The sequence below is a fragment of the Leptosomus discolor genome, chromosome 3, assembly GCF_034619465.1.
Source record: "Leptosomus discolor isolate bLepDis1 chromosome 3, bLepDis1.hap2, whole genome shotgun sequence".
Lineage (NCBI taxonomy): Eukaryota > Metazoa > Chordata > Aves > Leptosomiformes > Leptosomidae > Leptosomus > Leptosomus discolor.
Genome location: NC_141393.1, coordinates 24,742,480 through 24,758,267, shown reverse-complemented (window position 1 = coordinate 24,758,267; position 15,788 = coordinate 24,742,480). Strand labels below are relative to the sequence as shown.

The following is a 15,788-nucleotide window of genomic DNA, read 5'->3' as shown; positions in this document are numbered from 1 at the left end:
ATTAGGAATAATAATGAAAGAAAGTAACTGTAGAAAGTCTTCCCAGCTCATCCTGCTCCCCATGCGCTTACAGACGGTGTTTTCACTTTACTGCTGTCCTCCAGATTTCTCACCCAATTGCTGAACTTGCAGGTGACTGGATTTACAGCTGTTTAGGCATACTTATCTTCAAAACCTAAAGCATGGGAAAACCTCTTTTGAGTCAGGAATGGAGCCATACCTAAATAAAGGAAATCTCATCAGTAGAAGCCGATAACAGGGCTGAGAGCCCCAGATGAGGATTACGAAAGTCTTATTGTCCTGTTACTGTGCAGAAGGAATCACAAGCAGTTTTTTAAATTATTCTTGAATTCCCCAGCTGCTGCTGTTTTGAGCACAAAGACCAGGCCTCACCTGCAGCTTTCTGCCAGGAAAAGCATCCTCTGCTTTGGATTTGTAGTGTTGAACTAGTTTAGAGGAAATATTCTTCCTTTCTAAAAACTGATGTAAGAGGGAGAAAACAGCTTCATGTATTAACGATTGGAAAATTTTTTTTGGTTGCTTTGGGCAAGTCTCAGAATTAAGGATATGAACAAAAAAATCTATGCTTGTTTTTAGAAGGTAGTGTGGAGAAGTGCATGGTGGTGCTGGAGTAGCAGCACAGGCAGATGCAGTCGCTTAGCTGCCATGTGGGATCCCTGCTGACCCAGCTGGACTAAGTCTGGTTCGGGAGCTGGTTCTTCTGGAGCTTGGGCATTTCTGCCTGGTACCCCATAGCATGGCATAGCAGAGTCTTTGTGCTCGCAGAGTCTGGAGATCTAATAGCACCATGGTAGTTGTCAGGGCAACCCCCTCAGTGGCGTGGTCTCTCATTGCCCTTGGAAACAGAAGTCTATCAGCTAGGATAAGGACTACATTGGTTTTCAGTTTGAAACATCAATCCCTTCACCAGGAGCAGTCAGTGACTCAGCCTGAGGGTAAGCCCTGGGACATGCACTTATTTTGGTATCGCTGCAAAAAAAATTAAAATGCAAAACTTCTCTGCAGACGTCAATAACACAACAATGGGTTTAGTTTCTAACTTTGATTAACGTTGCTGAGGACCAGCCATGTTTCCCATTCCAGCACACTTAATGTTTAGCCCATAAGAAAATCCCCTGTTGTTCCAGCTGTAACAACTCTCTGGATCTCACTTGCTTGCAGTGAGACTTAGGAGTCTCTCTCGCTCTTGCTCTCACTCTCCATCAGGTCATAGAGCGAAGTTCCCCAGCATGTACTTCAGAGCTCCCCTTACCCCACCCAACTCCTGTAAGGGATATAGCCACCCCTGTATGGTGATCGTACCAATTGCTCCAGGGCTGTTTGCTCCCACTTTTCTGTTGCGGTTGACGACACATGACAAACCTAATCGCACAAAACCAAACCCAGATTTTCTCAAGAGAAGTTCTGCTTGAAAACAGACTCTCTCTGGCTATACTGGTCCTGATTGGTGTGTCCCTGCCTATCACAGCTCTTTATTTATAGACTTATTCTTTCCCCTCTTTTATTTTTTAAGAACTGCATTTAGTTTCAGCTGCTGAAATAATTTTCCTACATCTGTCTGAGCAAACACAAAATTGGTGCAGTTAAGCAGCAAACTACTTTACGTTTCTCTGCCATTCTGTATAATCCCTCTTGCTGGGCCATATCTCTGCAATAAGTACAATCATCCCTGCTGGTCAAAGCTTTAGTTGTCCACACAGGGTGTCCAGTAGCATGGTGCTATTATTCCTCGCCTTGATTTCCTGAGAGAAGGTCAGCATGGTCCAAGACATGTAATAGCACTGATATGACAGCTCTTGCCCGTGTCAAACACCATAATAATGGATGTTCACAAGGCTGTAAGTAGGCATTTATAAGCTAAAGATCCTCTTATGGGTCGTATCCTGAGATATGCTGAGCATTAGTGCATTAAATGAGATAAGCGATGCTCAGAAGCCCTCTAGCTCAGGCTCTCCTACCTCAACTTGTTTACTTTGTGCAGACTCCTCAGTTACCGTGTATTAGATTCCACAAGCATAACTCTCTTTTTCTTTCCATGTACCCCTCTTCATCCCTCCCTTGCTTATAACCTCTGAATGAAGCAGGGCCAGCAAAGGTTCCCAGATCTGCCACTTCACTGCCCATTTCATCTTCTCCCTGAACGTTATGAGCATCCCATTCCGTCTTAGCGTTCAGACAGTGAGATGCAACTGGGCTTTGAGTAACTGGCAGGGCTGGGGACCTTTGAAAGAAATCCCCATTCCCCCTGCCAGACAAAAAAAACGTATTCCCGACCTCCAGAACTAGCTGAAATCTGGGCTGGGCGTTCGTGCGGTTAGCTGTTTGCAAGTGGCCATTTTATGACAGGACACAACCGGGCAGTATATTAACCCTTTCCTCACCTGAATGGACAGTGTCAAATGTGTCTGTGCACATATTATAAAAAGTGTTCTGGGCTGGCATTGGGGGAATGAGAAGAGGGGTCTGTCTTTGGGAGAGCTGGAAAGGGTTAAATATTGCACCAGCAAATTTTGTAGGCTGATTTCTCAGGTATTCTGTGTTGGACAGATGGTGTATTTATGCAATAACAATATGAATTAATTCAAAAGAAACCAAGTTTAAAGGTTGACTTTGAGCTTCAAGCTTCTTAGAGAAATTGCTAAAGGTCTTTAAAAAGCTAAATGACACTGGAGTATGACCTGCATTTTGAGAGAGAGTTTCTGTGCCTTAATTATAAATTTTTTTTTTTGTAGTTCACATCAGTTCATGGTCTGGAGTAGAAGATACTCTTAGATGCATAGGTTTCTATAAAAAGAAAATAGCTTTCTGTGTCAACATGTGGATATATATGTATATTGGTATATCTCTCTATACATATGTGTATATATATATGTGTGTGTATATATATATATTTATGTAACAGATATTTATGTAGAATATACTGTACATATACACCCACTCCTGAACTTGTACAGACTATATATAAGTATAAAATGGCCACATCTCTTTGCGTGTGTCTGTCCCCGGAAGGGTGGACTGATTGTTTTTGGATGTCTGCAGCTGTTACCTTGAAGGATGCAATTTCATCTTTCATTTATTTTTCCCCATCTAGACTGTATCAGGATAAACTGTAACGCCAGTAAGTTTTCCCTCAAGTTTCATTTTGTTCTCTTTCTATATATATTAAAATAACTTTATTTTCTTTGCTGTTTTATAAGCTGTTTTTATTTTTTTTTTTTTTCCTTTTCTTTTAAAAAAAATCTTCTGAAATTGAAAGGTTGGGTGGGATATGAAACTGGGGGAGAGGAGGGAAGACCTTACAGTTGATTGTATGTGAAAATTTTGTGTTAGGTTTCTCCAAGGAGGAGATGAACTGTTATTTCATAGCTTTGCAGAAGAGCAGCTGAGGAACCTGATGAGCTGATATTATATTTCACTGGTAACCTGTTGTCTTTATGAAAGCTTTTAAAGAACCACATAAGAATAACAGCAGGTACTGTATGCACTTCTCCACTACAAAAAAAAAAGGCATGCATATTTAAAAAACAAAATAAAACAAAACAAACCCACCTCAAACTCTCACTTTATTTCAGAATGGTGACAACTTAACCTGATATTTATTCAAAGTCTTTTTTACTTGGGTATGGAAGAAGGAAAAATTAGATCTTAGATTCTGAGTATATTATCAGAGTTACGTGATAACCTTTTATATAGCATTTACCTTTCTTAGGTTTCTATAAATTCCAGCTGAATCTTTGGGTCACTGAAGATCCCTTTCAGACTGTAAAAGTAGGGAAGAAGGCTTATAAAATCTCTGTGAAAAATAAAGTGAAAGATCATATCCAATTCTAGACTGATTGAGCAAACAAATTTTTTTCTGTTCTACTTTAAAGAGCTGGTTGAAGTTGATGTAGGCTTGGGATGAGTTCACAACATTGAGAACTGCAGCCTTTTTCAGCCCTCTTGCATGGCTATGTGGAATTAGTCCTGTATGACTCAAAGCTTGACAGCTCTTGCTGAATTCCTTTTGCTCTTCAAAGTTTTAACACTGTATTTCTAGATAGAGTGGGTAATAGGAAAAAGTGTATTGAATCTCTGCTAGCTGAGATTGCCAGTTTTTACCCAGCGGCACTGAGGACATTTGCATAAAAATAGGATCTTTTGCTTGCTAAGAGTTCATATGCTCTTTCTGCTTAGCCACCTGTAACTCTGTCTAAACACTTACACCACCATAGTTCTTGTCGATGCATGTCATCTGAGCATCTGTATCAGTTCCTCTGGTACTGGACAACAATTTGATGTTTTCATTGTCTTCATCTTATGATGACAGCTGGCTGTTAAAGGCTTAACTATGGAAGACTATCTTCAGGTGGGAAATCAGCTTTAATGCTAAGGAGCAATGATCTGGTTTTCATGCAAATCAAAATCTAGCAGTAATTGGGAGATATATTCAAAAAAGAAAAAGAAGGAAAGGAGAATCCTATAATCAGAGCAGTAGGAAGACAGTCTGAATCCAGTGCTTTTGCTGGTTTCCCCATAAACATCAAAACATCTTGAATAATCTTGCTTCTATGCATTTTTAATAGTTGAACCTGTTGCATTTTTAAATACAGTCTTCCTCTGAAGGTTTGTATTTATTTATTTATTTATTTATTATAATACACTCCAGATTTTCCTAATTTATTTTTTATGATAATTTGCTGAAAATGAACAACCCTACTCCTAGTCCCTCCAGCACCTTGTTTTGTTGCTACCTATTGCAGTGATTCGGGTCATCTGTCCTGCTTCCTAGAAGGGAATCTGCTGGGAACCGATCGATGAAAAACTGTATACTCTTACATGAATAACATATGGTTAGGCAGGAGCAGACCAAATATTGCTGTAACCATTCTTGCAGGCACACTGACATTCACTTGTGCAGAGGGAGTTATCCACATATGGATGGGTCTGCCAGGGCCTGTTGAAATGAGCAGGAGTGTTTTGAAGGAACTGGACAAATGGGATTCCAAATCAGTTGAAGAGTTTCAGGTCAAGCAGTCACCATTGCTAACTGAATAGAAGGGACCTGGTTCATGGTTTTAAAGGTAAACAGAGCTGTACTTTTGGGGTCTTGTGGAATGTGTAGGTTAAAGAGCCTGCCACAGCAAGCACTGAAGCTCATGGTATTTGAAAGGAGTCTGGTATCTTGTCCCAGGTAAGCATTTAATTTTCAATATACTTGCTCTTAGTTTTCATTGAGAAGATTGAGGGGTTATTGCTTGCATATCTTTGGGTTGTCATATATCTGATGCAAAATACTGTTTTCCATCACTTCATTTCTTCTTACCCTCTCTCTGTTTCTCATCACTGTCATATCTCATAGTTCTGAAATGGAAGACTGACATCATCTCCTAGAAAAGGAACAATTTTCTACTCTCTCTGAGTTTCCTGTAATATTCATCTCATCCTCTCCTTTCACACTTGAAGATACCTAAACTGATCTTATCTGTTTCTGGACACTGACAGAGTTTGAATTTAGAAGGACCCAACAGTGCTGTTGCTTACACAGATGTAACTGGCTAGTAACTCTCTTTTCCTTTGAGTGTAAAAATTGGCACAACCAAAAGCAGGATCAGGGTCCCAAAATACACTGCGTGAAGGTGCACTGCATGATTCCTCAACATAATGCAGACATAATGAATAGCGCAGTTTTGTTGGCTGGATTTATGGGAAAAATAGGTATAGGCTAAATACTCTTATATTTTTGCATACATATATTTTGAGGTTTTAAATAGGATTTCCTAGAGAAGTGTAGCTCTTTGGTCCATCTTCTGTAAACTGTTTCCTGAAATATATAGTTCACTTTAAAGAAAGTTAAAGTTCATAGAATCATAGAATGGTTTGGATTGAAAGAGACCTTAAAGTTTATCTGGTTCCACCCCCCCGCCATGGGGAGAGACACCTTCCACTTGACCAGGTTGCGCAAAGCCCCATCCAACCTGGCCTTGTTGTTGTGATAGTTTTTATAGTTTATGTTGTAATATCCGGTGCTCTGATTTTTCTTCTTTTTTTTTTTTTCCCCAAAGATATCTAATCCTAATTTCCTTATTCCCTTTTCAGTGGCCCCACTTCCTATCGGTCCAGACGAGGATGGTTTCCAGCATTCTACCCAATATTAAGTGTGGAGGACAGGGCTTTGTCTGCACAGATTTACTGGCTTTTGGAGGTGTCTTCACTTTTTGTTCTTTCTAGGATACTGCTTGTATTATTTTTCTTGACCTAGTTCTCTCTCCTTCTGCCAAACCTTTCGTGCGGCATGTCAATAGTCACAGTCACATAGTTAGACGCTACCTTTATGGGAGGGTTGATCTTCCAAAAATAGCTGCCTTTAGGACAGCGAATACTTCTGTCTTATTACTTGTTGTTCCATAATGAGGCCTCTTCTCATTAAAGCATGACAGACAAGCCATTACCTGTTTTCATGTCACTTGTGAAGCCTCAGCAAATCCTTATCCTCTTCTCTTACCTGTTGCTAAAAGCACAAATAGAAGAGGATGGAAAATCACAGTCCAGCCACTACTAGTTGATCAGGTGTGTCTATGAGGCCTCACAGTTAGCATATCTTAGATCAAATTAATTTTGTTCTGGTCTTTGATAATAGAAGACAGCTAGAGTATGAGATTGGTTCTCCCTTCTCAGTTCTATGCCTATTGTATTTAGTGCCTTAATTCAATGCAACGTTAATGTTTTGTTTTAGTAAGCGCCACTGTAACAACATAAAATGTGAACCTAGGATGTGTGACTCTCTGGGAGAGGTTTAAAGTTTTCTTTTTTCCATATCATCATAAGTAAATAGGAAGCTGTGCTAACTCTAATCTAATCAAAATGTTGTAAAACCAAGTGCACTTATCTGATTCCTAGTGATGTTGCTGTCATTTTAATAAAAGCTTAATAGTACTCTAACATGAAAACATTATTTGGAAAGTGAAGAGGTATGATTAAACATACACATCATATTTGTGACTCTAGTATCTCCTAACTCCATTTAAACATAATCAGGAAGAAATGAATGCCTATGCAGCCTGAAAAGTGACGAGTCATTAGTATGTCATATTGTAGAGGTGGAAGCAAAGCCGGTGTCTGTAGCATCGGTACAGCCCAGCTGAGAACGGTTCTACCTTTGGGCAGTCTCAGACTCAGGGTGCTGGTCTGGCCTTGTGCTGCTCTGCACTGCACTGCAGAAGAAGGGAAAGCAAGGGAACAAGCCTACCTCTGGAAGACTTTTCCTTCTGCAAGGTGATGGAACAGCAGTCCTCCCAGGTATTTTGTCAGGTGGTAGGCTAAGAATCCTGCTAAAGGAAAACATGCCATGCTGGATCCAGTGGCGCAAGAGAGGTGAGGCTACTGCCTGTTCCCAGGTTCAGCCAGTAGCGAGGCTGAAGATGAGTTCCTGGCAGGCACTTTGCTAGTGACCACACACTTACTTGCAGACCCGTGTTCATTCCAGTCTCTGGCAGCATGAACATACAGGCCCTCTGACCCTTGTTCTGACTCCAGTTGTTGCACTCACATCCCCTAGACCCTCATGCACACAAAATAGAGACCCCTCACCCAGGAAAGAGTTAGAAAGGAGTTTAGTAAGAAGACAGGACAGACGCACTGATTAGGCACAGGGCACAGCCAGGTAAGCATACTGACCAGCAACGATTTACTCTTTTTATCCCCTTACCCTCTATTTTCCTGTGCTTGTTCCTCACAAAATCGTGTAAACTCCTTCTTTTTCCTGCCTTTGGTTTCTTCCCTAAACATCCTATGATAAGTCTGTCTGATCCCAAACTGCTTTTCCCCTGCATCACAAATGTCCCACCCTAGGCAGCAACTCTCTTAGTCCAAAAGGTGATCTCAAGAGCTTCTCCAGATGACTTATGCTTGGACAGTGGGGCTAATGGCTCTGCTGGGACAGCCCTGGGAAAGGGCCGGACAAGGTGTTCATTCCTGAGGAGTCCTTGATTTGTGTTCCCACCTGCCACTGTGCCCTTCTGCTCCTCTGGGCTTGTGCAGATGGGCCTACAATGGGCTGGTGGCCCCTGTGATGGGCCTGGATGTAACCCAAGAAGATATTATTTGGGCTTCTCCTCCTGCTGTTGTTTCTCTGAGCTGCTTTGTGAGTGTATAGTTGTTTCATCACATAATGCAATGAATGCCTCTTCCCTGTGGCAGCTACTACGAAGTGAGGTATTTTGTCTCAGATTTGCTTGATTCAAGTCCACTCCACGTCCCCAGTGGGAAAAAACCCTCTTGACTTAAGCTCTCAACTCAGAGGTTGCTTGGTACCCTTACAAAGTGAAATAGTTCTCCTGAACTTGTTTTAAAAAGGCAGTGACGAAGTCCTTGCAGTTACCAGGTCCAATGGAGAGGACAACACCCTTTGGGGATGGGTTCCAAATGGACATCTTCCATCTAGATGAGAGGCAAAAGGTGAAACGCATAGAAGAAGCTGCTCTGCTTCACTGCTGCCTAGACAAGATGTCTTCTGTAGATTAGATTCTGTAATTAGTTGCCAGAACATCCATATCTTTCTTTTATTCAAAGAAAATTGTCACAAACCTGGAAACTCATGCTTTACGATCTAGGAGGAAGCAAGTATTTTATATGTGATTAATTTTGTCTGAGAACAACCCAGAGAGAGCATCTCTAAAGAGACTTTGAATAGTTAAAAAGAGAAAGAAAAGCAAACACTAATCAGTACACAAGCACTGCTTGCTATGTTGGGTGCTACCTTGCCAGTAAATTTAAGGCTGTACCAGTGAGCCTTAAGGCTCAATGGATGCTGGATGAGGAGTGACTGGTAAAGAGGCTCTAGTGATTTGCATTATTGGGTGCAGAACACTGGGTATAATGAGCACAAGCTTTTCACAGTGTCTTTGATCCTCCTTATCCAGACAGTGCGATGAAGATTAAAGTTTTGCTGTGGCATAATGAATTATTTTCTGCCATCCTAAACTGCAGTTTGAGATATAAGGTCCCTGCGTCCCAGAATGCAACCCCTGCAACCCTGGGGGCTGTAAACCTGGGCTACAGATGCAAGTCCATGTTTGCTAGACTTCAGCTAGCCCCAGCTCTTAGTTAGCAGCGGTTAGCCTTCATCTTCCAGCTAATACTGTCACATCCTTTGAAAGTCTCTAGCCTGACTCTTCAATTCTACTGCTCAGGGAGAGACTTACAGCAGGTCTTCTAAGGTCATCAGTTTGAAGAGCTAGCGCTGTGAGAGCAGAGCTTGGCAGAACGCATTCTGCGTTATTTTTAACTAAATTGCTGTTGTGGGACCTAATGGGAAAGAAAACTAACTGTGGAAACTGAGCAGTCATCTGTCAGGAATCAATGACCCGCTTTTGGAAAACAGCTATGCCAGTTTACTGGCTGTTGTTCCCACCCCAGCAGCTTTTCTTGACTCCTCGCCACTTCTTGAAAGGTCGTCTTTGTGCTATATGATTTTATAGAGATTTTTCAATTCCTGTAGCCTCTGGCCCCTCCATGGGATTATAACTAAAAATGAGAACTCTTATGAAGGGGGCAGAATCAAAACAACCATATCAATCACCTTGACAGTCTCTAAGCTAGATACCCATTACTTAATGTTACAAATCCCAATCAAATATTTGGATTCTGGATGCTATAAAAAAGACTACGGAATAAGAAAAGGTTGGGGTGGATTTTTTTTTTTTTTTTTTTTCCCCAGAGGAGAAATATGCCGTGAGTGAACCTTGGAGGATAGGATAACTTTAGAGGTCATGTCATGCTGGATTTTCTTTTAACGATACATTGAATTAACTAGTTGCTGGTCAGCAATGATTTTGTCTTATCCACCAGTTTTTAGAGTACAAGCTTCCTTTCTCATGTCTATTTGGGGAAAACAGGATGCCTTGCTTCCTTTCCTGTTGCAATGTTTGCAGGTTCTCAGCCAGGATGCCCGGGGAAAAAAGGCTTTGATAGAAAAACTTGGACATTTTCTCAGTTTATTATTTTGGCCACTTTCTTTGTATAAATTGATTTGTGTTCCTTTCAGATCAGCTGTCATCACTTGCACTTTCCTCAGTGTTTTGGTTTAACCCTGTAGGTGGCTGAGCACCACACAGCTGCTCATTCACTCTTTCCCAGCCTTGTGTGTTACCAACACTGTTTTGCTCACAAATCCAAAACATAGCACCATGTGGGCTGCTATGAAGAAAATTACCTCCCTCCCAGCCAGACCCAGTACACTCAGGAAGCAACTATAGCCTTCAAAGTCTGTGGGCATCATGCTATAGGGCTTAAAATGGCAATGCTTTTGCTGCCTTACAGTGAAATAGAGGGCCAAAGGGAGACTGAAACAGTGTTGTCTACGGTGTGTCCAGGCATCAAGCATTTGGTCATTTCTTCTTCCATTTCATGGATTTTTTTCCTTTTCTACACAAGGCAGTGAGTTTGAGTAAACTTGCTGTGTGAGTGGTAATATCAGGGAGCCGTGTAGCAGTACTTAATGTGTTGTTTCCAGGATTAAGACATGTCAGGCTGTTGACTATCTTAAAATCAAACAGTGACTTCATTGGGACTTAAATACTGAGTACTGTTTCCGTGAATGAAGAGTGAGAGGGTTGATAGCGACAGAGAAAAGTTGCCTCTCCACATCTGGGAGCTTCCTTCTACGCTTAGCAGTCCTCACATTACCCGCTTATTTCAGCAGTGACTGCTACTGTCCTTCTGCCACCATGACTCATCACGTTGCGTGTGTTTTGCGCCACAAGGCTAGTTTGTCTGGCAAAAGGCACTGCTGCCAGAAAATGTCTCTCAGGGAGCAAAGAACTGCAATTGCACACAGGTGCTTGAGGAGTAAGATAGAAGTTTACTTTAAAAGTATCCTTTGGTGCTTCTGTGCTTGAACATTGGCCTCTCTGAAATGAGCTGGGGAAAGGTGAGCTGCAGGTTTGTGGCCTGCCTCTGAAAGAAGCACCTTAGAAATACTTACTGTATGTGCAGGGGCAGAACGAGTCAGAGAGAACAAGAACCCTTTTTCTCCCAGGGAGAGTCTTACTTACTTGAGCTGGTGCATACTGGTGTATGATGCGTATGGCAAGCTTGCGTTGCTGCTGCTTCTCTGGAAACTTGCCCTTAGCAAACCTTTCAGCAGTGACGTCTTCTTTTCTATTTGCTTATCTTCTACTCCTCTCAAGAAGAGCTGATTCTTGAGATTTCAGGGCCAAGGAAACAGTTGTTGACTTCTTGCGTCTCTTGTGCAAAGGGAATACAATGCATGGAAAGACTTGATACCACAAGGAACTTGGCCAAGATGCCACAGATATATTTGGTCAGTGGTGAAGATTTTTTATATCATCATGAACCATTTTCTAGCTAGTGGAAAATGCAATATGCTGGACATTTTCATTCTGAATGTGAAAAGTTAGAAAGCCTGAGAGAAGTTCTCAAGTCATCTTCCCAGTTAAATATCTTTTTGATTCATGGCACTTCAGTGGTTGCTATAGTAAACAGTCATGCGTGCACACTTCATTATGGAAAAACAGCTTTTTCTTCTTGGTGGGTTTCACAGTATCCAGGCCTGATTGTGAACTGGAGGTCAAATCACCAGGTACAGTTTTAATCATCCAAGGATATCTTATTGTTTTTGTTTGCTCATGAATTTGAAGTAGAGGATCACCAGCAAGCTTGAAACGAAAGAGAGATGTTATTATACTAGTTAACTGTTGATGCAAGAGTAGGTTCAGGTAAGGGTTTAATTGTGCATGAAGAAACTGTTAGCATGCCGACATAATTTGGATTAGTATGTTTTCTGTTCGCGTTTTTTGTAGGGGAATCTTTTTTGAAATTATTCAATCCACTGTTTTGAACTCGTAGGAAAAAGAAGAAATGTAGCTGTATTGTTTTTGACTCACATCAGCATCTTTCAGGTTGCAAGTTGTTGCCACCTTCACCAAGCTGTTGCCATCTCTGGAACTGCCTAGTGAAAAATGTTCTTACAGCATTCAAGCATTTAAACAAAGTTGCAGTCCACCGTCTAGCATGCTGTTCTTCTTGAATTCTTGTTGTGTTTATAATGGCATGGGGTCTAATTTGAATAAAGTGGGTTTGCATGTTCAGTGCCACAGGAAGAACGCCAGGCACAAATGTTGCTGGATTTTCGTTGTTCTTTTTTAAAGGCAGAAATGTTTTGGTTGCAAAGAGGCCCCTTGAAAGAGCTACAGAAATGTGAGAGGTTTTTTCCCTTGCAGGCTTGTAACGTGAGTTTGCTTAGTAGGACAGCAAATGAAGCCAGGAGTTTATAAGGGCTATTACAAATTAAATATCTATTGCTGCTAAAATGTAGCTAGTTCTACAGTGGAAGATGGCATCGAACATCATGTAGCAACTGTGATTTAACCTTAATGCAAGAAAGAGAGGGAAGAAGCATATCTGTAGGTGACCACTGAGATTTTTGGAGGTCAGTACGCAGTTGGCCAAATCTACCACATAACCATTATAGTGTAACTGTAATTGCATAAACCCCAATTACATTGCTACCATAGCCTATTCTGCCACCTCGTTCGCTCTCGTGAAAATACTGATTATAGTCCTTGAATTGCCAAATTATCGATGCCACAAGTGTGGGTAATATCACTGCCTTTTTTGCAATGGGCAGAAAATTAGCCTCATTTAGTTCCATGTTTTTTGTACTAGAAAGAATGAAAGTTTGTTGCTTCCAATTTATTATTTTATGGTATTTTGCTACTTAGGATAATTTTAGATTAAGGGAAACTTGCTGGCTAAATCCTCATTGCCATCAAAAGCAATGCCAATAAAATTGACCAGTTCTCATTGTAATCAGAGTTTATAATATTTCCCTCACCGGTCACACTTTGATTTATTTCAAGCATATTAAAATGCAACAGGGCAAATGGAGCAGCATGAAAACTATATGAAAATGTGGGACTTTTTTTTTTTTTTTTTTTTCCTTGTGTCGTTCTCATGGAGCTTATTTTCCTGAATGAACTGAAAAGGTTATACAAACGTCAAGATTTTTGCTGCAAGTGTGGTAGATTTCAAGTTTACAGCTCAGCAGACTCACTCAGTGGTATTTTTTGCAATTTCTCACTGGCTGGGTGACTCCTCCAGCAGCACAGCGGTATTTTACAGGGAATGCTGTATCCAGCAGGGCTGCATAAAGAGAATCATTTACGAGCCCAACTGTCTGTGTGTGTTTAGGCTGGGGGTGTCAGTACGCAGTTCGAGAAAACGTTCCAGCCTGTGGTGGTACTCCATGTGCCTGTTACAGAGAGGGCTGAGCACCATCTCGTGGTGCAGCTGGAGATTTTCTGCTTTTTTCTCAGGTCGTGTGCTGAGCAGTCTAAGTACCTCTCCAAAGCAATATGATCATTTTGTGTTTGATGTTTTACCACTTGTGAAAGAGTTGAAAGTACTAAAGAGGAAGATTGTGTTCATTGGCAGAGCTGTGTGAAAAAGGAATGTGAACGGGTCCTTGACAGTAGCGCTGGGCTACCGTATCACTTTTGCTCTATAGGAAGCAAGTGACTTCTGCAAAATGTTACTTTTGCAAAACAGGCCAGTGCTAATCAGCACAGAAAACAACCTCATGCTCAGCTTCCTTGAAGTTACTCCTTTTCATCTCAGATGAAAACAGCTGTGCTATGGAGCTGAAGCTTTGTGGCTTAAATGCTGCGAACCACCCAAGAATGGAGACTGAGGGCACTCCTCAGCCTCTGCCAGGCTGTAGCAGACACTACTGTTCTGTGTCTCTGAGCGCTGCAGCAAATCAGACCATCCTAACTTCAGTGTTTCTTTCCAGGGCTAAAATCCACAGAATGTACTGTATTTAAAGATTTGTTTCTGCCACCTGCATGTGGCTCCGAAAGTACGGTTCAGGAAATGCACTGATAAAGCTAAGACCAGGCTTGAAGTAATAAAAAAAAGTGTGCTTGTATAAGCATGTCCAAAATACCATTATTAAAATATATCATATGGAATACCTATAGAAATGTTTAACACTTCCCAAGATCGGAAGTTTCACAGAATATATATAGAACTGATGTCTTTTCTAATAATGCATATGAATATGTGCATAATCCCTCATAATAGGAACAGCCTAGAGTGCATGTGGGGCAGCTGACAGGTAGGTAGGCTAAGAAGGTAGGGAAAATATTTATTAAACCCAACTATTGGAAAAAACATCAGTGCTATTTCAATAGCTGATATTCATTCACTCCTAACTAGTTAGGCATGAATTCAGAAAGAGGTTTCCATGGTTAAGTACTGAAATGCCTTGATTTCATGTAAACTCCTTAAAGGCACATTAGCCCAAACTTGATTGTAACAGACTGCAGCAGCCATATGTGAATACAGAGGCTGTAAAAACTGAGGGCAGCACTTGGAAGACATGATATTACTTTAAAGCAAACTCTCAGCTGAAGCAGCTGGCACCTGTCTAAGAATTCTGAGCAGGAGTAATTAAGCAAATAGAGATGCAGTCCGTTTTAAGCTAACATTCAAATTTCATTTAATGTACATTTTATAACCAAAAAAAATTACTTAAATCTCTAAAAGATATTGTGCTTTGCTTTACCACGAATCCAATCCAATATTTTTTTGAGCTAAGTCAAGGTAAACCTGAGAAATCAGTGTCTTTCACAACTGCACAAAGAATGACTCTGGCAAGGGAGGTGTCTGAGAACAGGACAGAGGAACCTGGGTGCTGAGATTTGTTTAGGGAGCCAAATGGCTGGAGGATGTTTCCTACCAAATTGCAAAGTGTGAGTATGGAGGGTGGGTTGTGGGAAGGTGTTCCTCTGAACAGGAGGAACCGGCCACCTCCCTCACTATGGGAAACAGAAAAGTGGAAGATACTTTGAAGCATTGCGAGGAGCTATTTCTTCCTTATTTTGAGAGGTGTTTTTCTACTTTGCCCTTCCAGGCAGCTCCTTTTGTCCAGTTCACTCAAATGGAGTTAATTAAAATACAAACCTATCCCTCTTCCTTGTACACCTTTTTATAGTTTTCAAACACTGACAATTATTTGTGTGTTCTAAGGGGAAAAGACACCAGCTTTCTGTCTTTTGAAACTGGTTTTCAGCAGTCCATTAGGAGGTTATTAAGATGTTTTTTCCACTTTAGCTCTAATTTGCAGAGGTACTGAGCCTAATCAGTCCCTGTGGACTTTCATAGGATTTTAGATGCTAACATTTGTGAAAAATCAACTCTTAAGGCCCTTGCTCCTAAGAGATTCACTGCTAAATACTAAGGGGAAATTTTCAGAACTGAAAATATGGCAAGGGAGAGGTACTGTATTATTTTTTCCTATTGTGAGGTAAATGCAAGTTCTTGGGACAGGTATGTCTTCATGTGAGTGGTTAGGCAGTGCTATTGCCAGCCTTGGTCATCACTTCTGATGAGTGATGTAATGTGCCTAATGGATCAGGTTTTTCCATTAGATTTAATCACCATTATCTGAAAAAACTATTAGCCTGAGAAGACTGAGGCTCTCAGTTACTTTGCTTTGAATGAAAAAAAGTGGTTTAACTTGTGACAGATTTACCTCAGGGCATCTGCATCATGTTTAGACTCAGTGGCCAAATATGAACATGTTTTCGTATAGGATTTCTCCTTTCCCTTTTTCTGTTTGGGCCAGAAATGTAACAGGAACATCACTTTCCTGAGAGCCTTGGGAGTACAGAAGAACTTAGAGATACTTACAGATAGATACTTCTAGAACTGCAGTTATGATAAACTAAAGGAGGGATGTATAGTAAAATATTTTAACCCACTTT

The 15,788-nt window shown here is 41.0% G+C and overlaps 1 protein-coding gene across 7 annotated transcripts in view; it reads left to right on the top strand.

Annotated features, from left to right (window-relative positions):
• NRXN3 (neurexin 3) overlaps positions 1-15,788 on the top strand; it is a 969,254-nt gene that overhangs the window by 308,380 nt on the left and 645,086 nt on the right. For all 7 annotated transcript variants that reach the window (XM_086462626.1, XM_086462625.1, XM_086462624.1 and 4 more), the window contains one exon: positions 3,113-3,139. In XM_086462626.1, the coding sequence (XP_086318752.1) occupies positions 3,113-3,139 (27 nt within the window). The remainder of the gene's footprint in view (positions 1-3,112; positions 3,140-15,788) is intronic.